The following is a 21,213-nucleotide window of genomic DNA, read 5'->3' as shown; positions in this document are numbered from 1 at the left end:
TATCTAGATCTCTAGACTAAATAAGGAACCAAATGAATCTAGAATCTAGATCTATAGTTAGATATATATAGATCTATAGGTTTTCATGTTAATAATAATTTGCGATGGTAGAGCTTTTGGGTGCAGGTTTATGAGGCTGTGGGGTACTACTGGAGCACCGAAAGAACCTGCTAGGGCGTGGGCGGCATAATATCGCCTATTACCGTAAAGTCGTCAAAGTCTTGACGAGAAATGAAATGACCAGTCACCAAGACCAAGAGTCTAAATTCTAAATACTAGAGTCTAGATCTAGATCTAGATTATAAAAAAAAAAAAACACTTTAGTCTTTACATACTCATACTAAATCTAGATTCTAGATCTAAAGAGCTGAAAAGTACCCAGATAAATAGATTAGATCTATAATAGTATAAAATAGTCTGGAGTTGGAGAGTCGTAGAGAGATCTAGACTAGAGTATGGCCAATATAAAGGATGAGCCCCTGCCCCTGGATATAATATTAGTATTTGGTATTTGAATCTAGGTCTAGTATCAAGATCTAGTGTAGATCTTCTTTATGACTTTAAAGAATATAATTTTATTATTCTATATTTTATATATAGTTTATAGATCTTTAATATATATGGGAAAGGACCAAATCCAATGGCGAAGGTTTTTGTGCCAGATTTTAGTTTAGAATTTATAATTCCGCAATGGTTAAACTTATTGAAAAAATGAAAACATCTGCGGACTCCTCAGCTATTGAGCGATAAAACTAAATTTGACTCAGCTAACGCAATTTTCGCGGGAGTCATAATGAGCGAAAGGCCGTAAAAATAGCGAAATAGCATGTTTAAATATAGGTATTATGCTTTAATTAGTTCTATCATCTAACTTCTTCCATGAAGCGTTATAACTATTGTCCTCCTTGTGGTATTAGGCCTAAATTTGTTTTCACTTTCCTCGTGGTCCACATCTCCCTTCTCTGCTTGGAACTGATGTCTATGTAGCCTACGAAACTTGCGATCAAATATTTTTTTTAAAGAAAGAAAGAAACTACAAAATTCTATCTCGCCTCCTCCCTATAGGCTAGTCCACGTCGTTTTACTCTCCATTTCATAAACTCTCGTTACTGCGTCTATTTTTTTAAGAACAAATGTTCAGTGCACTTAAAAATCACCATCAACTTGACCCCCCCCCCCACACACACACACACACGCTGATTGACCCAAAGGCAGATCCTGAATGCGATGGATTGATGATGTATGGAGGCAGATCTACAATAGCTTGGGTTTCGGGCATGGAGACGAAAGGCTGAGGAGAGATCTTGTAATTTTATACATGTATATTATATGGTAATTCTTATATTTATTACTAAATATATAGTTTGAGTTTTTTCCGCTCCTGAAATAGAATATTTTCTCCTGGAAAACTCTTGGAAATCTCATGAAATCCTAATCTCAGAATGGTGGGGGAACCCTGTGAAAATGAATTCTGCACTTCTTTTAAACATTTATACACATATTAATTAGTACCAAGAGGTTAACCAGCCAGTTTAAAAAAAGGAGGACGGCAAAACAGAGGTCCCGCCTCCCCCCCGTGAAAGCGCTGTTAAGATCAACTGAAGCGTCATTTCACCCTCACTGGCATAGAGGAAAGTAACTGCCAGCATATGACCTCTGATAGACTGTTGGAGAGCTGCGAGTCAAACATTTTAGACAAAAAGAAAATGCGGGAAAATATGCTGGTCGCAACTTGGCATATACATGTGAAACACGTACTGCACTCATCCTTAATCTTCGAAATCGAAGACATTGGGTTAAGGTTAAAAAAATAGGCCTATTATTTTAATATTTCAGTTTACAAACAATAAGAATAGATAAGACAAAAAGAAAAACAGATTATATCAGTCATTAAATTATCATTAATGGCTTTTTAAGCTTATAGGTTCGCTGAATAGGTTTTGAGTTAAAAGGTCATTTTGAGCCAACACCCCATAATATTTTTTTTTTTCAACGGAATGAATAGCCTAGCTATTCTAGATAACTATTTCCTTATCTATTTAGAAGTATAATATGCAATTTTTTTTCGTCCGATATATATTGGTGCTTTAAAATTGCCTTAAGTTGGACCTATTCTTGTTTATCCGGAAACGTTTTGACAATGAAATTTCCATACATGTCAACTTTGACCTTCAGCTATGCTTTATTGTATGAGGAAAACAAAAGTGAATATGTGGGAAATGTAGAAAAATAGAGTCTTTGTAATACCATTTTATTAGTTCTGCAATTACTTTTGAAATAAATAAGAATGGATAAAAATTACGGGGAGGTGTTCGCTTTATATGCCATTTCGCTGATGGGCCTTTCCTATATATTAGGCTCTATATTTCTATTATAAATATATATATATAGATTATAATTATAGTATCATTATAGATAGATCTATATTATAATATATATTATATTTTATTATATATAATTTAAATATATATTATATTATATTATTGTATATTTGTATATATATACTAATATAGTATATATAGATCATCTATAATTGTATAATGTATAATAAATTATATTGATATATATATATATATATATATATAATATATATATTCATTTATTTATTATTTAGAGAAAGAATGGTAATTAGTGTTTCTATATCTCTGAGTATATCATAGTCTATATTGTCCACACTGGCTTCCAGCAGAACATGTTTATTTGTGATGTAGTCTTGTCAAAATATTGGTATTGGGGATGACACATGCCAAAGCTGAGTAATCATCTATGGCGAGCTTATTTTAGAAGAGGATGGCAGATCCAGGGGATGGTAGGGGGCATTCCCCCCATTCAGCCGACACACCCCTCCCTTACACCCTCCCAAAAGGAGTGTGGACATATTTAAGTAGAGAAATCACACAATGCTAATAATATATATATTGTGGGAAGCATGGTCGAGAGGCCGAGTACGCTTGAACTTGGCTTGGCTTGGCTACCTAGAAAGGGGCTCGAGGTTTGACACCCGACTCAGGCAGAGTTGTGTTTACTGAGCGCCTAAAGGCAGCAAGGAAAACCAACTCCTAGATACCCCCTACTATTCCACAAATGAGATTGGACCAAAAGCGCTATAAGCATGAAAGTAGCGCTATATAAAAGCTATAATAATATAATAATAATATTACTAATTATTTATATTTAAAAACCAATTTCTTAGATTATGCCAAACCCCCCCCCCCCCCTCTAGATTGTTGGACAATTTTGGGGGGTGGGGTGACAATTAAATTAATCCTGCTCTCCCCCCACTCTTAAGCCTTCAAAAAGGGGGGGGGGGTGCGATCCTTTTTTTTTTTATTAGCTACATATTTATATGATATATTAGCTGCTTATAGTGATACTTTAACCAAAAATAAATATTTTGTCCCCCCACCTTTCTGATATGTTGTCTGATTGGGTGCCGTGATTACATCTACCTTTTGAGGGGGGGGGTCCAATTTTTTTGCAGAAATCATAGTTTGTGAACAAAATTAGTTGAACATTTATATATTTTATAAAAATATTTTATATAAATAAATAAAATAAAATATTTTTTTTTATATATTATGTCACACCACACTCTAATCTCAAATAAAATCATTAGTAAATATAAAATGAAAGAGTGTGGTCAGTACCAGAAGGAACCCCCCCCCCCCCCCCTCACCAGACAGACCAATACTTTTTCTTTTGTATTATATTATAAATAGTGAAGAAATTAATTTTTTTTAATAAACAATTTGTCACTAATATACGTTATATATATAATATATGCTATGTATATTAAGTTCTTGTATCGAGTTGCCCCTAGTTTTTTTATGTCATATGCCTTCATTAGCAATAATTATAAAATGGATAGAGGCTCTTATATTATTAATTGTTTTTACTCTACCGCCCCATCCCTTTTTACAATGAAAACTTGACTGTTAAAACAGAATAGAAGTAAAAAAAGACAGTGTCTATGTTATTGCACATGAATTTGTCATAATTTTAATCTGAGATTTTTCTATTGCAAAAATACTTCTGACTAAAACTCACAATTTATACTTGAATCCTAAAATAAATAATAATTTAAAAATTTAGAGTAGAATCTAATTGGTCTCTTTAAATTCTCCTCCCTCTTCCAAAATTTGTGTGTGTGTGCAGAGCTTTTAATTTATAGTTCTGTAACAAAAAGAAGTTAAAAAAATTAATAATTTTCAAATATTATTTTTCGAAGACATTTTTTTATCGACCCTCAAAACCTAAATTTAAATCAACTTTATCAAGATCACGAAGATAATATTACGATCAAATATGCCTAATAAAGATATACTTATGCTTCTTGTGTTTTTATTTTCATATAAATTTCAATATCAGCCCTTATTCCCACATTACTTTATTTTACTTAATTTGACCTGCCTCTGTCTTGCAGCGCTCCCCCAGACCTTCTTCTAGCTGTCAAGAGATGGTTCACTAACGATTTGTTGTTGTTTTTTTTTGCCAAAGGTTGTGCATGTGTGTGTGTGTGTATTTTAGGGTTAGGGTTTTTGTACCACGCACTTAAATTCAAAAACAGAAATGGAAAAGTGGTTTGAGTGCTGGGACAAGTCCCAAAAAGAAAGCCCCTGGAATCTGGGAGCACATGAGGCGCCCTGACCACGCTTCCCCTTGGTGGAGGCTGCCCAGGCCTGAGCAAGCTATTATAGAAAAGTGCAGGACAGCCCACTGTCCTGTTGGTTCATATTTCTAACAATTATGGCAAAATTTTGATTCACGGTGCCCCCGCTCTATGGAAAAAGAGGAAACTGTGCCTCATAATCTGTTTGACTGCCCCAGACTTGCTGATCTCCGTCTCGACTGGTCTGAGAAACCAAAAATTCTCAACCTGTATGGTGACATGTATGCACTACACAAGACAGCAGGGTTTCTGGATTTGAGCCTTTAAAGCCCTCACTCAAATGGAGTGTGATGATGATAATGATGATGATGATACTTAAATTCCACTGAGCAATCATTATAGCCTTGTACCACAAAACTTTTGAAAGATCTTTGGAATGATTTTTTCTTTTACATTCTTATTATATATTTTTTATCTTTAAACTTTTTTACTTTTTTTTTTTTTGTTCTTTTTTATTAAAATTTTTTTTTTATTCATTTCAGGTCAAAAGAAAATTCCTATTCATCTTGAATTAAGTTCGGATGATGAATCAAAATTTATTACAGTTGAACATTTATCCAACAAAGTTTATAAGGAGACAAAAGTTGAGCCCTCTTGTCAAAAGTTGATATATAAAGGTAATTAAGCAAAAAATAAATTAAGAATTTAAAAGTAAGTTATAAAATAAGTTTTAGAATTGTTTGTACCTAGAACAACAAAAAATTGAAATCAACATTCTGTGGTTTTACTAATACCAAAGGAGACATCATTTTTTGTATTTTCCTCAAATTTAAACTGTTTTAATTTTAAAAACCAATTACTGATAACATCCTTATTGTGCTTAATTAAAATCAACTTAAATGACAGACATAATATTTACTTTGAAAAAAACAACACCAATTTAATGTAAGAATAGACATGAGGATAGTATTTCGATTACTAGTTAGCTGATTTTTTTTTTTTTTACTATTTAATGTAATAGCAGTGTACATGATTATAGAAACAGATGACCTTTAAATCTCATCTGCTCTTTAGATTTCAAGTTCTGAAAGGGGTAATTTATATATATATATTAATTTAATATATTTATTTTATTTTTTTTATTTTTTTTTATTTCTCTATTTTTTATTTAAATGTTTACAGTTTCCTAAGAGAACAAGAAATTCAAATAGACAAATCATAAATGCTTATTGACCTGAATGTTTATTAATTTGTTTTTGTTTTGTCAGGGAAAGCTTTGTTTAAAACAGATGATACTAACAGCCTTAAAGAACCAATTTCAGCTTTTGGTATTCACAATGGGGACAGAATAATGCTACTTGCTCGAAAGCTGGAACCAGCTGATGTAATGCTTTATTTTATTTATTTTTTTTGGAATGGTATTTCACTTAAGTACTATCTCATGCATTTTCATCTATATATTTGTACTGTATAATCCAGATCATTCAAATTTGCATAAATCCAAATTCTGCTTAATTTTAGAATTTTCTTCATTTCATTTTCTTCTTTGTTCTTATTGAAAAAAAGTGCTATTGGCTATGATGTTAAGATGTAGGTCAAGATAGCTAATCCAAAAATATTTTGTAAGCAAATGTAGCTTGGCACACAAATTTAAATACTAGTGGCTTCATTTTATTAACAAATTTGCGCAGGATTTCTATATCAATGTAGTTATATACAAAATCACAAAATATGAAGAGATTTTAAATTATCTCTCAGCTCATTCAAATTAAGTTGTTCTCACAGACAGACAGACAAAGTCAGTTGATTTAAGCTTTGTAAAAATCCCAACACATTCACTTTCTAGAGAAGTAAGGGTATTATCTTATTTATTTTTTTCTATTGTTGTTCAAACTCTTTTGATAGAAATCTACTTCCTGTTCCCTGTGACTTAAAATTAAGCAGATTCTAATTTATTCATAACAACTCCTAGTGGTGGGTGAAGGATAATATGACTTCATTTATTGCTATCAATTAATTAAACAGAAAGACTAGATGTTAAATTAATGAGTATTGTTATGACATGATTAGGATTTAGTTATTTGTTTCGGGAATAAGGGGAAAGTTTTACTTAGCGACAAGTGACGTGATAGATCTTTAAAAAACAAGAACTCTCTAAGTGACGCTAGAAGGAAGACGCTTCTTGTAGAGTAGTAGACTTGAGTACAATAGAATAGATACAGATTTACGGACATAGCTGACAGCAGACGATTCCCTTCTTGATTATTAAATATCGTTATAGAACAACATCAGCGTCGACTGCATATTTGATTGTTTCAGCCTTTCGCCGGTGTTACTGAATTAGTTGTGTTCAGCGTTACTTCCAGTCAGATCTACACTAGACAGATTGCCAAGCATCAACACCGCGCTTAACAGTATAAAAACATACATATTGATACTTTGATAATATAACATAATATGGAAATCAATATATGTATCCAAATAGAAATATTTTCTACCTTTTAACAATATAAGTTTAATAAGTAATTAAAGTGTGATAAACATTTATCTGAGAATGCTTACAACTTTTTTCTAAGCTCTTGTATTTAAATGTTTTGTAAATAGGCAACAGAAAAACCTTCTCAAGCTAAAAAGAAAAAGGTAATATTTTTTTACTTTTGATCTGTTCGTATATTTTAGTTCAAAAAGGTCTTTTTTTACTTTTTTAATGTAAAAAACAAAGAAAGAAAGAACTTTGTTCAGAATTCAGAAATAACTTTATATAAAGATGAAATTAAAAAAAGAAATTATTTCTTTTGCTTTGTTTTTATAACAGTGTATTAAAGTATTTACTAACAAAAAATAATGTGCAGCCATTATGGCAATACATTTTTTTGTTTTAACAATATATAGCCTAGCAATTAGAAAGAAAAATAAAATTGTGTCAAAACTGTCCAAGTTATGAGTTTTATTATTCAAATTCATTGACAATAAGTTGTTTTATCAGTCTACCATGGAATATACACATATTAGAACAAAGTAATAACAGCTTGGTGTCAACAAATAAATGTTTGAATTACTACCAGATTTCAAAACTATGGATGGAAATACATGATTCAAGCAGGAACAAAAAAGAAGAGTTTTCTTTAGAATTTCAATGATTCTAGTATTGACTTGAAAGATTTATTTTGATGCAATGTTATATTTGATCTTTATGCTCTAGAAATTTAGTACCTTAAAAAAAAAAATAATTAAATTCCCTGTTGATAAAAAATCTGTACCTTCTTTGTAAACTTTCATACTATTTGTTGGCTTTAGATATTGTTAATTTGTTTTTCTTTTTTATTTGTAGGACAGTGAAGTTACTGATCAACAACTAAATGAAGTTGATAATGTATGTATTGTTGTTTTACACTCAAGGTGAACTTTGTCAGTTATGTTCAGCTATATCACTGACAGTGCTTAATGACTAAACTTGAATAAAAAAATTATTAGGAATCATGAGAGAACAAATGTTTGTTGATATAGATATACTGATATATATATATATATATATATATATATATATATATATATATATATATATATATATATATATATATATATATATATATATATATATATATATATAAAGCAATTCTAAGATCAAATCGACATTGCTTTCAATGATAAAAAAAACAACCAATAAGATCGTTATATGTATTTTTTTTTTTATAATTTATTCAATTCAGTAACAGGTAACTACTTAGTCAGTAACTAGTTCGAATTGTTGATTTGACTCTCAAAACAATTGTTTAAAATTTAACTATATTTTGTGTTCTACCCAAATTATATTTTAAAGAATTATCACTAGTCTGGGCTAAATTATGAGAAGTGAAGCTTACAATATGGTTGTTTTGATATGATATACTTGTGTAACAAAATAAATGTACTAAAGCATTGATGCTTAGAGAATCATTGGGTGAGTCTAGATTGATTGACAAGCTGATCATAGGGTTATATCATTCAACAACACATTTTTTTACAGCATTTATGAATAGTTTTAGTAACAGCTGAATACAACCTTTTTTTTTCTCTTCTAAATCCAGACCACATTACAGCAAAGGTTAGAAGATGTTCAAAGTGAAGTGGAAAAGATCTGCTTGCGGTGTGATGAGTTAGTTAAAGACTCTCGAAGAATCTCTGTAGGTTTGGTACCCATAATTTCTTTTCATTAGAAAAGCCTTATGATAATCCGTATATATCAACAGTCCAATACATCAATTGATCTCATCAGCTGAATTATATAAAATAATTATTTAAAAAAATGATTTCATATTCTTTTTCCTTCCTTTATTTTATATCTAGGTAAAATATTTAGTGGGCGATGTGGCTGAGTGGTTAAGCGATTGGGTTCCAGACCTGGGGTCCTGGATTCAAATCTTGGTGAAGACTGGTATTTTGAATTTCAGGATTTTTAGGGCGCCCCTGAGTCCAATCAACTCTAATGGGTACTTGACTTTAGTTGGGGAAAGTAAAGCAGTTGGTCATTGTGCTGGCCACATGACACCCTGCTCTGCTCATTAACCATTGGCCATATAATCAGATGACCTTAACATCATCTACCCCATAGATCCCAAGGTCTGAAAGGGAAACTTTACTTTTAGTATATTTATTAGAAAAAACAAATATCTACATCATGTCAGAATTCTTACAACACTTTGTTCACATTATTAGTTTTACTTTGCTTTGTTGTATTTTGCACAGGAATCTCTAGCCTTGAAGTCTTGCAAAAGATCATTTGTTCTACTGCATGAAGATTCTATGAAGCTTTTAGAACGGGTTGATGCTATACACTCTAGTAATAATGAAGAGGCCAGAAAACTCAAAAAGAGTATTGTTGGCTCACTGCAGGTATTTAACATCACATTAATACACTTTTCAACACAGATAAATGATAGTTGTCAATAATACCAGTTAATTTTGTAAATTTTATCTTCTGTAAAATATGGCATATCTGATGATGCTCTCTAGGTAAAAAATAAATTATATATGATAAATACATAGCAATTACATCTATTACTATATACAGACATTTTGTAATAGTGATCCTTTTAATTATATCTTTAAGTGAAACCTTATCTTGTGCATTGAAAGTCTCCTGATATAGGATCACATTATTATATATTTCAATGATAGTTATGCAGATTTTTTAGAAATTGATTTATTTGGCATAAACAACCATTAGTTGCACAAAGACCTTCCTTTAGGGAACAGTACCAGGAAAAAGAAGAAGAGGAGGATGGGAAGAATGAACAGGCCTGTCAGTGAATGAAATAGTATCCAAGGCAAAGGCCAAAGAGGAATGCAGAAAAGTGGTTGACAGATCTTGTGTAATGCCCCAACGGTCCAACATACTAAGAAATAGATACTATGAAAAAAGATGAAGTTGCTCAAAGCATATCAAGACAGTGCCTTTTTTTCCCTCCTATTTTGCAAAGCAAACTTTGTGTAATTGCAATGGCTATATGACACCCTTATTCACCATTGGCCACTGAAATAGGGATTTTTGCTTCATCAGCTACAAAATGAAATGAAAGAAAGGTCATTACTCTAGGTGTCTATTTAATAATGAAATACAAGCTAGATATATTGTCTTGTTCCTGAAAGATGTATAAAAAATTTAAAAAAGACCATTTACACCCATTAAACCATGTTACATCAAATTTGGATGATAAGTGTTAGAATTGAAAGATTTAAAAACTCCTATATTCCTCTTTGTAAGGATGTTTTAAGGTCATTTGTCATCACCAAAAGTACATAGAAACCTAATTCATTGAAGTGATGGTTGTGTGTGTGTATATTTTATGTGTGAATGTTGTTATAGTAGTAATGCTGAGGTGAACAAAAATCATACTGATTTCCGTTTGTTTAGAGTTTAGACCAATATTATCTTTCTTCATTTGAATGATTATATTTTTTTTTCTCTTAATTAGTTTTTTTTCTCTTAATTCTTTTAGGTTCAGCTAGATATATGTGAGAAAGAAATTGGAGATTTATCACAAAAATTGCTCGATGACTAGAAAAATCAAGTAGATTAAATATTGCTTTATCTTAGTATTCCCTTAGGAATAATTAGAATTTTAGAATTTAAACAATAAAATTGTTTTAAACACATTATATATTATTATATATTCCTTTTTACTTAGTATTAGTCTGTTGTCAGTCATTTAAAATTTTGTTGTTGTTGTTGTTGTTGAATGAAAAGTTTTGTTTCATTTAAAGAAAATTCACACCCAACACTTTCATTTTTCACTACCATATTTTTTTTTATGCAATTTAATAGAAGCCTTTTTATTTTTGGTTGTTATGGGTTGTTTTTTTTTTTTGTTGTTGTTTTTTTTTAAACTATGTATTACTGGTTTACCGGTGGTGATGCATACGCCGCTATTTTGCAGAGCTGGCCTTAGGCCACTGTAACCTATGCGACCGCAGTGGGCCTTCACTTTCATAGGATCTGTGCTAATTCTAGGTGTATAAATTATTAAATTAAACCATTTTGTAACTTATACAGATTTCCCATGGCCTCCTGTCAATTTACCAGGAGCTCGTGGAAAACTCATGACATTGCAAAATATATGAAAAAGTCCTGGAAATATCTGTAAATTATTAAAATCTTTTGAAAACTCATACAAATCTCCCGAAATAATAAGACAAAAATTGTCATTCAATATGGAAAATGCCAATCCTATGCAGGATAAAAAAAAAAAGGCATTATGCAATACCCGTAATTGTGTAATCTAGTAAAAGAAGCTTCTCGCACCTCAAACTAATGAAGAATTACTTGAGGTCCGCAATTCTTGTAGATAGATTGAAACATTTGGTAATTCTTGCTATTGAGCGTGATCTATGTAGGAAACAGAATTCTTATGATATACTGTATGACTTTGCTACACGCTCGTGTAGTAATTCTGTGCGTAGTAAAGAATGAATAAAATGCAAAGACGAATATATTTTCTATTACAAACTTAATTTTCACTTATTATCCGTATCCCTACCCAAACTGGGCCCCGTAAAATCTGTTTCGCATTGGGCCCAACAATGATTAAGTCTCGCCCTGCTATTTAGTGATGGGTGAATGCAGGGTAGATTACTTGTTTTCTTTCCATGACTTCTTGGTCACAATGGTTAAGTCCTGCTCTGCTATTTAGTGACAGGTGAATAATACTTGTTCTCCGCCCCGCCCCCCTTTTTTTTTCGCCTCTAAAATTATGTGGGGTAACTCCAGTCCGTCCGAAATAAAAGAGTGATCTTTCCATTATTTAGTGTCCAAACTCTTGAGCCATGAAGAGAATTATATATATAGATAGGTATTTGCATTTTCAGTCAAGCTTTTACAAACATTTTTTTATCAATGGTGTATTTAAGTCACAGAGTCTTAAGATTAAATTATTTAATAGTCATTTTGTACAAGGAAAAATCACTTTTGAAAATGTTAATTACGATTGAGACCCAAACTTATCCATGTCTCAGGCCTTACCATTGGCCAAGAGAATTCACACCGGTGAGTAGTATTATTGTTTAGTTACCACCCATGACTTACCTCCTCTTAGTTTAATACATTTCCTATATAAAACAGAATTAATTAATTACTACTAATTAATTGATTTTTTTAAATTCATCTGTTGTCATCGAGCTTGAGTTAGAGAGACTAATTTGATGATGATTTGAGTGTATTTAAAAGTACATGGCCAAAATCTGTCCTTGTCATTCATTAGATTATTATTTTATTTAGCAGGCAACTTAACATTTGTTTAATATAAAATATAATGATAAGTGAATATAATATAAAGACAATGATTAATGATAAAACACTTCTAAATGTGTTGACTTGGGGCATGTGTTACCAGATGTCCGGCAAATAGAGGACATGTCCTCCATCTGGCTTTTATTGTAAGTAAAAAAAAAATGTCCTGCTTCTGCATTTTATCAACCAATCGAATTGAATGCTCCATTGTCGTCTACTTTAAGCACAGAAACTCCTTGTCATAAATCATGTAGACCTGTGAAGCAGAAGCAGTTCAATAAATGAGATGTAGATGTGAAGGATGTCCAATAAATCATTGTCTGACCACTACTGAAACTTGAAAGATTTTGCAGGGCAGAAAGACAAACTTGTTCATGACCAGTGGTGCTCACATATTCAATGTTGTGTGTGTGTACTTACTTGGAGCTTCTTGAGATCTGCTTACTTTTAGTGGCCCCTGAAAGGGGAGTAGCCGCTAGTAGTGTTCTTAGAAAGAGAAGAGCGCGGGCCGTTACGATTCAATGTAACAGATATAAAGAGTACACGGCCTAAAAAGTAAATAAAGTTGGAGCGTTAAAATGCGGTCAGTTTTATCGGAAGTGCCAAAAAAAAAAAAACGGGAAAATATGAAGGTGTATGTGTGAAGAGACCTTATAAATTAAAACGTGTGAGAGCAGTGTAGGTGCAGACAAAAAAGTGGAGGTGTGTATGTTTTCAGTGTAACGACGAGAAAGGAGGGCGGATGTTTATGGTCAACGAGCGACTCGTTTGGTGCTTTAAGAGTGCCGGTATCCTGGCTCCATTGCAGGCCGGGTTTAGAGCAGGCTTGAGACCGATAGACCAGGTCACTTTTATTCGCACGGGAGGTGGCCGATGGGTTACAGAGGTCCGAGACCACATATTCAGTATTTATAGACCTACAACAGGCGGACGACCACGTGTGGAAATCAGGCCTCTATCTAAATCTTAGAGCCACTGGTGTGCACGGAAGAACAAACACATTTATCTGGGAGGAGCACACGAACAAAGTTCCAGCACTCCCTAAGTAGGCCAAAACAACTACGAAATGGCATGCCTCAGGGTTCTGTCCTAACTTGCACACTTTTCATGACCTATCTAATTTTCTAAATGATCTGCCCAGCTCACCGCGGTCAAAGACACTGCTATATGCTGATGACATTGTCCTCCGGGAAGAAAGCTGGCCAACTGCAGGCATCATTATAAGCAGACCTCCATACCATCTCCTTGTACTGCGCCAAAACGACCCGGTTCCTGTTCAGCCTGGGGATCGACTTTCGGACCCATTCGAGCTCCAACTCTGTAGGTTGCGACTCCAAAGTGAAAATACGTCCAAATAGGCCTATCTGGGGATCGCCCTAAATGGAAAAGCTGGTAATGCAGCATCACATCCAGGACGTTGAAAGAAAATCTTCGGATAAGTTGGTGTTACTCAGAAAGTTGGCCAGCACAAAGTGGGGTGTCAAATTTAAAGCTGATATGCCACGCGCACTTCACCGAATGAGTACAGCTACACTATCAAAGTATACGCTAGTAAGACGGCTCTCGAATCCCTCGACCGGGTGCTGATCCAGGCCCTAACGTTTAGCCTATATGCCCAACAAACTCGTCAGAAAACATGGCTCTCTTAACCTACATTTAGAGATCCTACATTTAAGGAAAGAGAAGGCGGTACTGATTGCGTACGAGCGCTATTAAAGGAGAGACTCGCGACCACCCAGATCCATATTAGTTAGGCAGTGGGGAGAAAAGAACCGCATTAAAATGCAGTGATTTGTACACATTGCAGCCAATTTGTCAAAGGAAGCTGGGCTCTCCTTTGACCGGGTACTAGCTATAAACCTGACCCTTATAGAGCCGGCATTTAACACCAGCCATCCTTAAAAAGATGACACCAATCACACTAAAATCCTATCCATCAGATGCCATCTTCTGCTACGCAGCTACACCGATGGGTCAGTGTTGAGGGACTCCGATAGATCCGGGTACGGGGCCCTAATAGTCAATTTGGACAGGACAAGCTCTCAGATCCATGCTCCATGGACGCTGAACTTACAAGAATAAGTTCGAGGCTATTAGAGCCCGACTGTCCAACAAAGAAACCAGCGCGACCACTTTCGTACTTGTAACTGACTCTTGCTCCAGTCTCTTAACAATGGGTGGCGGCAGGGGATGGTCACCCGTAATAGAAGAGGTCGGCGCCGCACGTGTCGTTTTGATGCCCTCACATAGCGGCGTAACTGGGGGGGGGGGGCAATAAAGCGGCCTCGCAAGAGAGGGCGCGTTGGCAGCTAAGTATCTCGAAGCACTAAGCACGTTTCTACAGGCAACGAGGTTGAACGAGCACTCATTTCTGAGGAGGAATCCGAGAGGGCCCGTGGTGTCTGGCAACATATGCGACACCCAGATCGCAACGATCCGTAGTGGTGGCTGAGGAGGTCAGGTCAGGCAATCATTGCGCAGTGTAGGACGGAACACAGTCCTGCTGGAGCATACTTTGCCCGGTTCGGTCCGAACTATGATTCCCGAAGCCGTCACTGTGGAGAGAGCGTCGAAACAGTGTCGCATATCTTGTACGAGTGTCCCCCAGCTAAGGGAGTTAAAGGGAGGGGGGGGGCATGTCTGAACAGTCACTCGGCTTGGATAGGGGCTCTGAGGTTTTACGCCGGATGGCACAGTTTCATACCAGAGTAGTAAGGGAGAACTAGTCCTTCCTGCTCTGTTCCGAATCGGAGTTCATCTCAGGTGAAACCACAAACTGGTCTGTCATAATGGATGTTAATATAAGTCACGTGGGTGGTAGTTGAAGTTGTAAATGAATGTTGAATGGTGTAAGGTTGCAGAATGCGAATGTCGTGTAATGCTGGGTTCTTGCTTCCTGAAGTACTCTTGACACGTGACAAGACAAATACTATAAACTGACCCAAGTCCGTTTCAGCAGACAAACATGAAGTTTATTTACAACACAATAATAATAATACTGCACTCCTTGTTAGTGCTACAAGTCAAGAAATAATGAACAATCCTATCCGCATAACAGCGGTATCAAATGTATCCAATATATGTTAGTTACAAATCACGTCCGCATCTCAGCGGGTAACACTGTGCAGAAATATAGATCAACTAATACATGTCTCAAAAAAAACACTGGCAACAACTGCCCACAAGTTACTTTCTAACTGAAATTACTACCGACTTTTCTAAGTCGCTACTGTCCATCCCGGACCAAAATATACTTGACCACTCGGTCCAAAGAATACCACTTGACTTCACTTGTCTGCTTGACTTGACTGACTGAACTCTAAGTCTAACTTTATTCATTCTACTTCCTGTTTTCTACATCAGGAATTCCACGTGTCTTTTAAACTCTTAACATGACGTGAACTTTAGATCATGCAATGTCAACTAAGACTGTGACAGAAGTAAGAAGAGGCGTGACATAGCAAGTTTGATTGAAAGGGGAATTAAGAGTTATTTGATCAAGAATTGTATAAGCCATACATCGGCTTAGTAGTTCTAGCTGTTTTGGAGTTTGAGCTACAAACCAACGATCGACCGAGAAACAACAAAGGGGGGGGGGGTCCAGAGAGAGAGAGAACGGAGTCCCCACATCCCCATTCAACGTAACAGGCACTACAATTCAAGGGCTAAAAGGTAGGAGTAGCTGAGCGTGCGATCTGCTGACATATGTAACAGATCAGCGTTCTATTCAGCTGTCAGCTATGTCAAAGGACGAGGGACAGTGCTGGTATGAACTCTCTACGTGTAAATCACCCGTGATAAAGTTATGGGATCATCAGGGGCGAATGTAACACTTGAAATGTTAGCTAGTCCCGTGATCGTGATTGCTCTCACCTTATATTTTGTAAAAAAAAAAAAAAAAAAGTACCTATCTTAACTTAACAGACTTTACTGTACGGTGTAGATCTAATAGGTCTGCTAGTCACATTTTCCGAAAGAATGTATTTTTTGTTTAGACCTAGTAGATTAAACTCTTTCTCTCCTAACTGATGATACCAGCGTTGATTCCACCAGAATGTGGTAAATAATTACGGAGAGAAAGAGTTAACAAACTTTAGACATGTATGTTTACAATGCTTCTATCAACTCAATCTGTCTGTCTGTCTGGTGAAAAAGTTTGATCACGTTACTTCTCTCACACCTTATCTCGGATCAAGTTCAAATTTTGCACAATAATCTCCAGTATCCGACAAAAAAAGAATCTTTTTTCTTTCTTAAATTAACTAATTAGTTAACAATTAATTTTATTTTTTTTTTTGGTGGTATCGAAACAAGGGAAAGAAATCGTACTTGACAGGTGTGGTTGTTTAAGGTGAATTAGTCCCCCCTGAGGATGGAAATATTTTTTTTAAAGTCTATTTGCCGATTCCCCAAATGCTGCATGGGCGTAGCCAGGATTTTTTTTCGGGGAGGGTTTTGGGGGGAGGGGGGATTCCGACCTCCCCCCACCCCCGCCGCGGAAAAAATTATATATATATATATATATGTGTGTGTGTACATAATTAATCTTTATTACATTCTGACGTTTATTGTTTATTGTAGACTCCCCGCCCTTGCTAGCAAGGAGGTTTGGGGGAGTTCGCAGCGCTCCCCCAGCGCGGGGGAAAGCCTCGCCGCCGAGCACTATTTCTGGTATTGAAAGCCAACAAAATGCATATTCTGAGGTATCTACAGTGCATTATCTTGCTATTAAAAAGTTTTATTTCAAAAACCTAATGTGCTATTCTTACTGACTTAGACCCTCACGCGCCGTTCGGCGCATTTTCCGGCAAACTGTTTCCGCAACTCTTATTATGCGTAATTCATTTTGTCGGAAAATATGTCCCGCAAAACCTCATGCGACCCTCTGTCACAACCTTACTAAGGATTCGACTCCCAGTTCGGCATATGATTTCTTTGATTTAGACCCGATCTCTATGACTGACTCCTAAAATCTGTCTTAGCCATCTTTGTTGAGACACATTTAATGATTTTCAATTTCGGCAGAAGACTATTCACACTTTATTAATGGAGCCCAAGCCACTGGTAGAAATTTGTAACCTTTCTTGACTACGCTCTAGGAATTACATGCCTGTATTTCGCTATAGATTTTATATAGAAAAGGAAAGTTTTTTCGTCAAATCATCTGTTGAGGGGGTTTAAACTAAAAAATCTCTGGGTTTTTTTTTTGTTGTTTGTTTTGTTTTTAATTCAAAACCCCATTTAGCTACGATCATAGAATTTGGTGACTGTAGTTTGCTTTAAAATAATATTGAAGAGAGAGGTTTTCAACTCTAAACGCTCTGTAGGGGAATTTAAAACTCAAAACTATCTGGAGGGGTTTTAAACTTTAAAGAAAAAGCCATCTGGAGGAGGGGAATTTAAACTCAAAACCCCTTTGGCTATGCTCATAGATTTTTAGTGTGTAATTTGCTTTTTTTTATATATTGAAGAGGTACTTTTTAGCTTCAAACCCCAACTGGAAAAGGATGGGGGGGGGGGGGTTTAAACTCAAAAACCCCTTTGGCTACGCTCATAGAATTTTAAGTGTGTAATTTGCTTTTTTTATATTGAAGATGGGGTTTATCGTAAATTTTGGATGGGGTTTTTAAATCAAAATCTTCCTCAACTGTGCTGTTGGAATTTGGGGATTGTTGTTTGCATTTTTTTTTTTGTTTTATAGAAGAGGGGGATTTAACTGCAAAAACCTCTGGTAGGGGGGTTAAAATTCAAAACCCCCTGTAGGGGGTTTTAAACTCAAAATCCCCTGATAGGGGTTTTTAAATCTCAAAACCCCCTGGTAGGGGGATTTAAACTCAAAACCCCCTGATAGAGGGTTTTTAACTCAAAACTGCCTCGGCTGTGCTGTGGTAAGTGATGATTTAGTATTAAAATCTCACCTAAAATAAACACAATGAAAGCAAAAATCAGTCACTTAATTCCGTCCCCACCCCACTGCGGAGGGGGGGGGGATTTTCATTTCGGGGGGGGGGGGGTTGAACCCCAAGAACCCCCCCCCCGGCTACGCCCATGAAATGCTGTGTTATGTATTTCTGAGTATCAGCATCTATTTTAGTAGCCGAACTTGTTCTAACTCACAAAGAGAAGAAATCGAGTATAACTTCTCCATGCTATTAACCATTCTTGTTTACAAAGCCATTTTCAGTCATGCAAACAATTTCTCAACTCAATCATTAAGAAAACATTGCCACTATTGTAGGCCTATAAATTGGTATGAAAAGAAGTTGTACGTATGTCTACTTCCCATGTCTTCACATATTAGCGAGAAAGTTGTGCATATTAAAAAACAACAACAGCATAGTTAATGAGTTGCAGCTCGTATCCCCTTCAAACTCTTCCCGTTCCCCCGGGGGGTACACGTACTCCACTTTGGGAAATACTGGTCTAGATTACTCTAGATCTATTACAAATTTAATTGGATGACCGATCCAAACTAATTTATACCATTACACTTAATTAATACAAGCTTTGTCTTTTGTTGTTGTTGTTATTTTTAAATTATTTTCTTAGATGCTTATGTTTTTCTTGTTTATATATATAGGCCTATATATATATATATATATATATATATATATATATATATATATATATATATATATATAGTCCTATTGAATTCAATTTGTTTTTTAATTTACTCGAGTGAATCTAAAGCGGAACTTTCAATTTTAAAATTAGTATTTCTTGATGTTATGTGGCAATACCATTTACAGCAGTCAGTTTGGTGTGTGTGTGTGTGTTGGGGGGGGGGTAATTCAAGTAAAAAATCTATGTGGGAAAAGACGATGTGTGGGTTTGCAAAAAAAAAAAGGGGGGGCGGGGGGGGGGGGTCCGGAGAATGAGAAAGAAGGCAGGGGCGGCCTTAGCAGTGCGCGGGGCCCTGGGCGAATGTCAAATGCGGGGCCCTGAGCCGTAAGGAAAGACTATGTATATTGTACCATGTCACTCTAACGGGATAGTCCGCCTCTAACGCTGAAGTACTGCCCTATTATTGGCCTTGTAATTACAAAAACTCAAATGTTCTCCACCTTCTGGATCTGATACGTCCACAAAACGCTCTGTAAAACACACCTGCTCTTTGTGGCTAATATCAAGAGTGCAGTCAAGGATGACGGAAAAATATATTATGCCATCAGGTACATATATATATATAAGCTTGTTTTGAATCATATATCCGTGAGCCTCGGCGTTCTTAATTTATTGAAGAGAGAAAACTTCTTGGCTCAAATTTGTCAAGCATCTCAACCAAGCCTAAATATGACCGTTGTTTGGCGCATAAAGTTTCTCTGTTCTCCCACGAAATGCATTTTTTTTTTGGAATGTAAGCTACTGAACAATCATTGCTATCATTTTCGATAATACTGCCAACGTAGTTTTTCTTTTCTACTTTGTTCTAGCATCAAGTCATTCATTGCGCTACTATTGGACATTCTCAGAGCTTAATCCATCCACGCTGACACATGCTTATAAGTATGGATGGCTGCCTGGCCGTGCGAAATGCGAGCTGGACTGTTGTTCATTTGTCTCGATGGGCCCGGATTCGTACTATGCTTGCTGCCATCCCCCGTCGTCATGCGAAAGATTTGAACTAGGAAGTAGATTGTCTTCAACGCTGAAACATTTAATACATTTTACAAACATTTGAACGTGATTTACAGAAACCTCGTGCTGCTGAATTTTATTACCAAGTTTCCAGTCGCAGCAGCGTTCGTTTGCTAATTAGCCTCCAGTAGCTCTCGTGCTAAACAACTTTAGTCTTTGGTATAAGAACAAAGTGTCTATAGGAGCTACAGTTGTCCATTGACTTTCGAAGATACGAATTTATAATGAAAAAAAAAAAACAACGTCTCTATTTGTTTTGTTGTTGTTTTTTTCAACTGAAACACGAGTTTTCACACGGCCACGGCCACCCAATGTATATGTACAGTAGCCTATTGGAGAAAAAATGAATACGTTATCGTCAAACTTTCTGGATGCTGATTGCCGAAATAACTATACGAGCTAGGCCACAGTACTAAACAAGGAGTCCTTCTCACACACCCTCGTCCCTTTTTCTCTATGTAGGACTAAAGTAACAGTATATTTAGGCCTACTGTATACGTATCAATTCTTTTTATACTGTAATGCGACATAATAGTACTGTATGGCTCTTTTTGGTTGCTTCCAGCTAGGCCTACGTGCTTTTTTTTTTTTTAATGCCATGGTGAACTGTTAAACAGTGATAGCCGCTAAATATACAGACCATAAGATGCTATCTTTGTCGCAACTGAGCGGTATTTCGAAACCAAAAATGTCGTGTTAAAGAGCTTACATGGTAATTGGTATAAGGCCTATATAGATGCCAGGAAATATTGAGCGTAGTTTATGAGAACTGGTCTGGTTTTCAAACCTGACGGTGACATGGGAGTCTCTTATCACGGGGCACCTCTCAGGCGCAGGGTACCCCTCAGGTGCGCGGCGTGGGGCAGTTGCCACACTTGCCACTCCCTAATGCCGCTACCGAGAGAAGGCTTAGGCAGCTAAGACATAGCAGGGCCGTTCCAATTCAAAGTAAAAGATGTTAGAATTCACGGGCTGAAAGGGTTGAAATGCGAACTGTAGGTTATGCTAGTAATCATACGAACTATCATGTCTATCTAGACACTAATGGTAATTATTATAATCTATAAATACTTTATATTTTAGAATTTTGTTTACTGACTTCTAGATCTAGATTAGGCCTAGATCTATATGCTATTAAATTTAAAGTGCAGTTTCTAAATCTAGATACCCTTTTACAAACAAGCTAAATCCTATACTCTAG

The 21,213-nt window shown here is 35.6% G+C and overlaps 1 protein-coding gene across 1 annotated transcript; it reads left to right on the top strand.

Annotated features, from left to right (window-relative positions):
• Positions 1-39: 39 nt before the first annotated feature.
• Positions 40-10,749, top strand: LOC106052926 (uncharacterized). The gene is made up of 8 exons (XM_013208389.2): positions 40-507; positions 5,152-5,286; positions 5,878-5,993; positions 7,214-7,249; positions 7,941-7,982; positions 8,677-8,772; positions 9,335-9,481; positions 10,588-10,749. Exons 1-8 carry the CDS (start codon positions 456-458, stop codon positions 10,648-10,650), a joined length of 687 nt encoding a protein of 228 aa, XP_013063843.2. The 5' UTR covers positions 40-455; the 3' UTR covers positions 10,651-10,749.
• The last annotated feature ends 10,464 nt before the right edge of the window (positions 10,750-21,213 follow it).

The sequence above is a fragment of the Biomphalaria glabrata genome, chromosome 13 (genome assembly GCF_947242115.1).
Source record: "Biomphalaria glabrata chromosome 13, xgBioGlab47.1, whole genome shotgun sequence".
NCBI classification, from domain to species: domain Eukaryota; kingdom Metazoa; phylum Mollusca; class Gastropoda; family Planorbidae; genus Biomphalaria; species Biomphalaria glabrata.
Note: the sequence above shows the minus strand (reverse complement) of the source record. Positions and strands in the feature narration are given on the sequence as shown.